General features: G+C 41.0%; 1 protein-coding gene across 1 annotated transcript in view; it reads left to right on the forward strand.

Moving 5' to 3' along the window:
- LOC104943866 (STE20-like serine/threonine-protein kinase) overlaps positions 1–8699 on the forward strand; it is a 39376-nt gene that overhangs the window by 9246 nt on the left and 21431 nt on the right. Inside the window, exons 5-8 of the mRNA XM_010769332.1 lie at positions 1227–1399; positions 2151–2345; positions 3731–3812; positions 5180–5311. Of these exons, the coding sequence (XP_010767634.1) occupies positions 1227–1399; positions 2151–2345; positions 3731–3812; positions 5180–5311 (582 nt within the window). The remainder of the gene's footprint in view (positions 1–1226; positions 1400–2150; positions 2346–3730; positions 3813–5179; positions 5312–8699) is intronic.

An 8699-nucleotide genomic window follows, 5' to 3' on the forward strand; every position in this document is an offset into this window, starting at 1 on the left:
GCATTCCTTGCGTAGTTACAATATCTACAACAGGCTCTGGTGTCTTTTTAGCTTTTGAAAAGAGCATTACCTTGGTTTTATCAACATTTAAAATAAGCTTTAGTTCAGAGAGCTGAGTCTGAATAATGTTAAAAACTGCTTGCAGTTCAACAACAGCCTCCTTAATGGAGGGACCTGCACAGTACATCACGGTATCGTCCGCATAAAAATGTAAGGTTGCTCCATCGATATTTTCACCTAAACTATTGATGTAGATGGAGAATAAAAGTGGACCTAAAACAGAACCTTGAGGAACACCATTAGTAATGTTTAACCACTCAGAAGACAGCCCATCAAAATGAACACATTGGGACCTTTCAGAGAGGTAGTTCACAAACCACCCTACTGCATGGCTGGATATGCCAATACTGAGTAGCCTCTGCTTTAAGATGCGATGATAGACGGTATCAAACGCTTTGGACAGGTCAATAAATAGAGCTGCACAATTCTGCTTATTATCTAAAAAACTCGCCACATCATTCACCACTTTCATTGTCGCAGTGATGGTGCTATGTTGCTTTCTGAAGCCTGACTGATGTTTGGACAGGATGTCATTTGTACATAAAAACACCTTTACCTGTTCACTCACTAGGCGTTCAAGAACCTTAGCCAGAACTGATAATTTAGAGATGGGCCTATAATTATTTAATAAAGTGGCCTCCCCACCTTTTAGTAGAGACAGGACATACGCTGGTGACACAACACACAGAGGTGTCTGTTCACGGATGAGCTGTTACCCACACACGACACAGATAAGGCATGATGTCAACATGCAAATGTAGGAAGAATGCTCCATCAGCGAATGGTCTCTCAGGCAGTGTTGGGCTTGTGCTGCACATAGGGACAGTTATTTTTATTTTGTACTTTTTTGCGTTTTAAAAATAAATGGTGTGTGACGCAGGGAACTGCGTCACTATGGACTGATGGCTTTGGGCCGGGTGATTGTGCGCACCTGGGGCCCTGGTTTGTTCCTCCCCCCTCACCTGTGTCTAATTGTTTTTCCCTCACCTGTGTTTGATTCCTCTGTGTATTTAAGTGCTGTCTTTTGTTGTGCTGGAGTGAGTGTGTGTGAGATCCTGGTGGCTGCAGGCTGGGCTCACGTGAACAGCAGCAGCAGGATTGAGGCTGTGTGTAATATGTTCATGTTTTAATAAATGCCCACGTCGGGTTATATTTTTGGACATTCTGCCTCTGCCTCCTTGCTTGGTCGGGCCGCTCAACGGTCAGTCTCACATGGTGACAGTGGTTTTCCTTTGGTTAATTTCTGGCTTGTTCCATGTCTTCCAGCTGACTTTGGTGTGTCGGCCAAAAACACCAAAACTTTCCAGAGGAGAGACTCTTTCATTGGAACGCCTTACTGGTGAGTGGAGTATAAAACAAAGCATGGACATGGCCAATACAAAAAAAGCCTGCTAATTAATTTGATTAAATAAATAAAAGAAAGTAAAAAATGCTCCATCTTAGCCATGAGTAAATATGAAAATGTATTTTGACGGTTGTTCTTACCATAATAATTATGATTCAAGATTTTATCCCGATAATCATCATAACATGCTCAACATTTCTTTAAATTGTACGAAATGGCTATAGTACCATACAAATAAATATATAATGATAATTCCTGTATTTTTGAAGAAGGCTCTATTTATAATTTAAAACATTTATGTTTTTTTATTTTTTTTAAATGTAATCTTATTATTGTAATTGTTTTTGTTGTAATCGCCAATAAAACATCCATATCATCCCATCCCTTGGCTGAGCAATAATTAAATATAACATCTTTCAATTTCAATTCAATTGAAGGAATATCATTGCCTAATTCTGTTTGTAGTTAAATACAACTATTGTCTTAATATTGATTACTTGGTATTTATTTGCAAACATAGTCAGCAAAAGTTGGTAAATATTTGTAGTTTCTATATAATTTCAATTGAAACTGTAATGTTCATTTTGCACTAAAGTTCTTTATTAAATGAGAAAACTATTTTTTTCAAACTATAGTGACCAAAAATAGGCTTCATCTTGTAGTTATTTCATATAGACTGTTTATTGACGTGGCAACCACAAATCCTGCTGTATGTTGATATAATAATATAACAATTTCCTCCCAGGATGGCTCCAGAGGTGGTGATGTGCGAGACGTCCAAGGACCGTCCGTACGACTACAAGGCGGACATCTGGTCCCTCGGGGTCACCCTGATCGAGCTGGCACAGATTGAGCCGCCCAATCACGAGATGAACCCCATGAGAGTGCTGCTGAAAATAGCCAAGGCCGATCCTCCAACCCTGATGCAGCCGTCCCGCTGGTGAGGCTCAGCGGGGGGGTCATCAGATTCAGAATACTTTATTTATCCCAAAGTGGAATGGGATTTGTGACAGTTGCTCTGTTTTAGAGTGAAAAAGTAAATTATAAATAAAAATGTATATAGATCAAAGAAGTTAAAGTTATAATGTACAATAAAAAAATAATATATATATTTATGTTAACAAAATAAGTTAAAGTAAATATGAAGATACTTTTAATTATAAGAAAAACCAAAATAGAATAAAATATGTATACAAACATGAGAAGTTAAAGTAATAATGTAACATTGGCGAACCTTGTCTATCACAACTGGACCTTCTATAGACACCCCCCCGGATTCTAAAATGCGGTTGTTCTAGTCAGACGGACGTCACAACGGCAGTCACTTTGCGTTGGACGGCCTTTTTTTTTTATAATATCCATCTTTTCACTGAATGATCGTCTTGAAAAGGGTACTAACAACAATTCCGCAACAACATCATCTTCACCTGTTGCCATTTCGACGTAAAAAACGAATAAAACTTCAAATGAATTGCTACGTTGCATTTATCTAGATCCTCTGTCTCGAGCCAGTTAACTACCGGGCCTTCTAGAATACCCTGGAACCGAGGGAAACTCTGAAAGAACACGCCCATTGGCTGCAAATCAATATATGATTGGTTGATCAAACTGTCAGTCCAAACGTACGCTCTCATTCAGTGTGAGGGCCAGGGCATTCTATCAAGGATGTAGAATACCTTGGTTGAAGGATATTCTACAGAGACCCAGAACAAGATCTGATTGGTTGCATTTTTTTTCTAACACAAAACCACTGAAATGCGTAGTGCATGGTCCGAGAAGGACAAACAAATCAATGTACCACTGTAATATTACAGATCAACAACACAGATACCATTCTCATTTATTCACTTTATTTATATAATTCTTTTTTTTTTATCTGAGTGTTCCAGGGTATTCTCTGAATACCTTGAAGGCCCTGACGGTTCACCACTGTAATGTACAATAAAAAGTTTAAATAAAATTAAGATATTCATAATTACATAGGCAAATAAATGTCCAATACAATATAGGAAAAATGTGTATATAAAAAAGATAATATAAAAATGTAATAAGAATATTATATAAACATAAGAGTTTAATGTTTGCAATAACAGTATAAAATAAAGATAATTATTAAGTAGTTAAAAATAGGCTAATTGTACTAAAACGAATAATGTGTATATAACATTTACAGTGGTATATAAGTATTGGCAAAATGTATAACTTCTCAGTGTAAGTTTTTAGCACACTTACGATGAAGGCGTCTTTGACATAGAAGAGCAATTACGTTTTTTAACTGAATGTCCAATATATAAGCGTATTTCTGTCCCACTTCTACCCTTAAAGGTCCCCAGAGTTCAGTGATTTCTTAAAGCGTTGTCTGGACAAGCATGTGGACAACCGATGGACTCCAACACAGCTGCTGCAGGTTCGTTTCTCTCTCACTATCTGCTCACTTAAAGCCTGCGATAATCCTCGTTCCATGTGCCAGCTGTCATTCAGAGTGTAAGCAGCATACATCTGTGTACCTGTTCACTACACAAGTAGTGAACCTGGCCAGACTGACACTCATGACGTCAGCAGAACAGGCTTTACGTCTTGCATAAGGTCTAAATCAGAGCCACTTGTTTACGGAGAAGCAATAAGGACTCATTGATACACAAACACAGGACTTAAAGATAAAATAAAGTATTGTAAGAAGACTCGATGGGCTTAAAAATACGAAATAGCGCTCTGTCACCGATGAAGATTTTGATATGGAAGAAGCTTTACATTCTGAGGCCAGCGATAGAATATGTTCAGCAGATTTCTAACCTGAAGAAGGTGAGGTTGTAAAAGGATGCAGTGTGTTCGTGCTTTTGTTTGTATTAAAGATCAACTCCTTCACTGTGGGGATAGTTACAAAAGAATGATGCAGGGAAAATGTTTTAAATAATCTCAGAGTTTTTGGAAAGTACTATATTGTGTCTTTTTTGTTTGCAGTTTATACATCAAAATCTCTGGGACTAGTCGTTTGTGGGGTGTCTACTTACTTTTACTGCAACAGGTCACATCTTTCTACACCATAATGCTTTGCACTATAGTCTAGTTGCCAGCACTTGAAACTGCCGGATGCTAACTTGCATATGTTGAGCAATTAGCATAAGTTGCGTAAATCAGCCATAACTATTAAAATACATTTCATCCTATGCAGATACTAGTTCAGAAAAATGGCTTGGCTGATTTGGACAATTTTGGGGGTTAATGAGGATGCTGAAACCATTTCTGACATATTCAGCAGTGGCTATATTTGTATTTTAGGTGGGCTGATTTGACTACAATGAGTAGTGTTGCGATATAGAGAGTACAAGTTGAAAATGATTACCTCTACTTTGGACAATATGTCTTCAAATAGATAAGCAATCTCTCCAATCCAAATGATCAAGAGTCCTCTTAAACTTTAAAATATACCAAAAGTTATTCAAAATCATGCCAAGCACAATCACTGCCATTTTGGATCCTGAACATGTCAGAAATTGACTCGGCATCCTAAATAACCCCCAAAACCACTCCAAAATTGTCAGTTTTAACTGTTGTCAACATAGGCTATAATGCTTATTATTGCTGATTGACACAATGTATGCTAATTGTCCAAATTGCCTAACATATGCAAATTAGCATCCAGCAGTTTTCTATGTGCTGGGGACATATATAACATATATAGTAGGGTACTTCTCCTATGAGCAAATAGACTACTACCACAAATGAATTCCTGTAAGCTTCTAATCGTGCTGTTTCTGTTTGGCTTCTCCACAGCATCCATTCGTGTCCAGTGTGAAGGACAGCCGGCCTGTGAGGGAGCTCATCGCTGAGGCCAAGGCTGAAGTCACAGAGGAGTTCGAAGAACACAAGGAGGAAGAGGAGGAGGAATACCCAGAGGCAAACCTGGTGGGTGACCATATGCAAGATATGTTTGCAAAAGGGATTTGTACGGAGCCCTGAAGGCTTCATAGAGAGAAAAATAAATAAAACGAGGCCACGTTTTATTAATTTGTGCGCACGAAATGTAATTCGTGGCCTCAATTTAAATAAAACGAGGCAACGCTCTATTAATTAGTGCGCACGATATACTTTCTCGTTCGCACGAGATACTTTTTCGTGCAGACGAGAAAGTTACCGGTGCGCCAAGTAGGAAGTGGAGCGCACAGGAGACAACCGTTTCATTGCAGACTGTTATGTTTATGTGGGGAAATGACAGTGCATACATTATTTGAGATATATTTCAAACTCGGACTTCGTTTAAGGACATTTCGGCCAGAGGTGTAGAGCCATTTGTTTAAGCACCGGATTCGCAAAACAGGAGAGTCTGTAAACCAGTCTGCCTTGATCTATGAATTCATGTCTGTGACTCTCACAGTATCTGCTATCAGCGCGCAGAGAGTTGTGTCTTTTACGCAGCGCCTTCACTGTGTTTACCTTCAGAACAGCTGAATAGAGATTGAGGCTGCTACGTTTTAGCCACACACACACGTCCTCTACACACATTGAACTGCCCGATTATTCCCCCTATTACTCGTTTTAGGAAGGAGATGTCCGGTCACCAGGGCGCATGATGTGTAAATAACCCAATTTGTGTTATGTGAAACTGAAAAGGATATGACATTGTTTTTGTTACTTTCGTTGCAGTTGTATATGTCTTAAATGTAATTTAGGTTAACTTTCTGTTTTATTTAGATGCTTTTATTTTGAAGGCGAGTTTACGCTGTTGACAGGAAGTTGTTGTTGCTATGGAAATGTGAAATGCTACATGATGTATGTTGTTTCTGGGGTCGGAGGACTCTGGGGTCGGAGCCGTCAGGCGACCTCCGCGTCGACCCAGACGCTTTCTCTGCCAGATAGCTAGTAACTAGGGAAAAACAGCGTGGACCCCCCCCGCGCTTGCTACCGTCAATGGATGTAAAAGGCGGGGCATGGAATGTTGAGTCGACGTCAGTGTTCACGCCATTTTCAGACTGTGATCCGTTTTATCAAAGTTTGACAAAGTTTGACAAAAGGTTTTGACAACAAGTTTTGACAAGTTATACCTAGGTTCTAGTCGGCATGCATAAACCACACCTCAAACCCATTTAATCAAAAGGGCTCCCAGCCGTTGTCCCGGCGGTCCTTCTCCCGAAGTAAGAGCGGAGCCCCGCCCGTAACCCCGACCTTCTTCCAACGCCGTCAGCGAGGAACCGACCCGGATAAGTCTCCCTTGTTTTACCACGTCATTCTACCATATTGTTTTCGTCAATTATTTTTTTCAATGAAATATGTCCTTCAGGGTTGTTATATCTTGGTTCTGTCCCAAGGCTTTTACAAAGTGAAGTATATACCAATAAATCTTATTACATCTTCTTTGTAGGGTTACGGGCATTATAATATTTATTGTGTTTTTTTCCAAATGAAAGAAGTACAGCAGGTGTCAACCCACTCATGTAAATTTTGTTAGTCGTTTGGCAAACTGGCACTCCCTTGCAATGTTGTTCGGAATAAAAAAAAATTTTTTTGAGTAAAGTGGCAGTGGGCAGTAGACCCTATCCCCTTGGCGCCTCACATGGTAGGTTTACTAGGGATTTGACCCCTTTCTTCCGCGTAACGCCGGCGTAAGCCTCTCAGGGACAGTAAAAAACTTACCTGTCGGAAAGCAACCGCTTCCTGCATACGCCTGAGGGCTTCGTGGAGTCTCCTACGCCGGCGATTCCTGTTCGATATCGCGAGCGTGTACTTTGTGCCAACAGACTATTGCAGTCCATTTTAGAGGTTTGTCGTGTTATTGAAGTGTCCAACCATTGCTAAGTCGGTAGTTGCGTAGTTGGCATATTTTTTTTTTTTATACCTCAGTAGTTACGGGCAACCGTCCCGCTGTCTAGGTAAGCGCGTAAGCCCCCTTATCAGTTTTCAACGTCAGTTTTAGACGCGAAAGGGTATCGAAAAATGAAGAAAGAAGAGAATAGTATTTCGGGGGTACAGTACATAGTAAGTTAGATTTAGAAGTGAAAGAGATGTGTACTGTAAAGTCGTATCGTCAAATCGTAGTCGAAAAGTCGTATTTCGTAAGGGTGGTTCGTTAAGAAGTCTTGAACGGTAAGGATATGTTGATGTCTTTTTTAAAAATCGTGTTGGACGGCTTTGTTTTTTCTGTCGTAAAAAGGCAGTTTGTTTTGTTTAGATCGTTCGGGACCTCCCAAGTACCTTTCTTTCATTATTTTGCTCCGGTGCCAAATTATTAAACACGCGTGTCCTCCCATTACAGCACCGAGTAAATTTCTTTTGCTCCGGTACGAAATAATTAAACCCGCGTTGCTATTCGAAAGAGCCAACTACACAGGCCCCATACGCGTGTTCTATGAAAGGAATACAATCTGTGTAGCTTGACGGCGCTAATAAATGCGGGTATAATCAATCAAATACTTTATTCTACAGGCCAGCGGTCCCACATACAAAACACACACGACGCGCCACATACTCACCCGTCGACTGCTGAGTAAGTGGCCACGGAGTAGAGGAGGGCGGAACTGATACGTTGAGTGGGGAGAAGCCGTAGTCGTGTTGTAGGGAGTGTTGAGGTCGCACAGGTCTTGCACGTCGGGGTCTGAGGAGTGGGTGTCTGGTTTGTACCCGTAGCTGTAGCTGGCCGGCCAGGACGTTCTCTTTAGGGACCGGAAGCGGCAGAGTGTGGCCGTAAGGCACATGTTTGGGACCACGGAGTGGTTTTCGGGAGGTGGTAGCAACGGGGGGGGGGATCGGAGTGACGGAGGAGTAGGAGAGTGGTGTGGCGGCCAGGGAGTCTAGGTGGAGTCGGGCCAAAACGAGAGTGTAGGGGTTCCGGTTTGAGGCCTCGAAGCCTGTCTCGGAAGAGCACAGCTTCGAGCCCTTGAGGAGGGGGTTTGGAGGCCTAAGCTAGGGGAGTGGGGACAAGGTCAGGAGAGTTTTGGGTGGAGAGTTGAGACGAATAGGAATTTGGGCAATGGGCGGGAGGGGGGAGACCTTGTTTGTAGGGAGGACCTGACGAAGACAAAACACAAAAAAAACAAAACAAGAACAAACCAACAGCTGACTGGTTTCATTCGCAGGGGGAAACCCAGTCTTTTCGCGCTATAAATTTGGGTAATAATACATTAAATATAATAACAAAAGTGCTTCTTATAATAGCTCTCCGCAGACCAGGCCAGTGAGGCTGTCGTTAATTCGTGATGGTGTGTCTCTAATTCTTTTGTTTGAAGAAGTGGACCTTATGTGTATACCTCAATCGATCTCACACACATTTAATGACAAGTACCATTAACTTTTTGTTTAC

The sequence above is a fragment of the Notothenia coriiceps genome, unplaced genomic scaffold, assembly GCF_000735185.1.
Source record: "Notothenia coriiceps isolate Sejong01 unplaced genomic scaffold, NC01 NC01_scaffold00006971, whole genome shotgun sequence".
NCBI classification, from domain to species: Eukaryota; Metazoa; Chordata; class Actinopteri; order Perciformes; family Nototheniidae; genus Notothenia; species Notothenia coriiceps.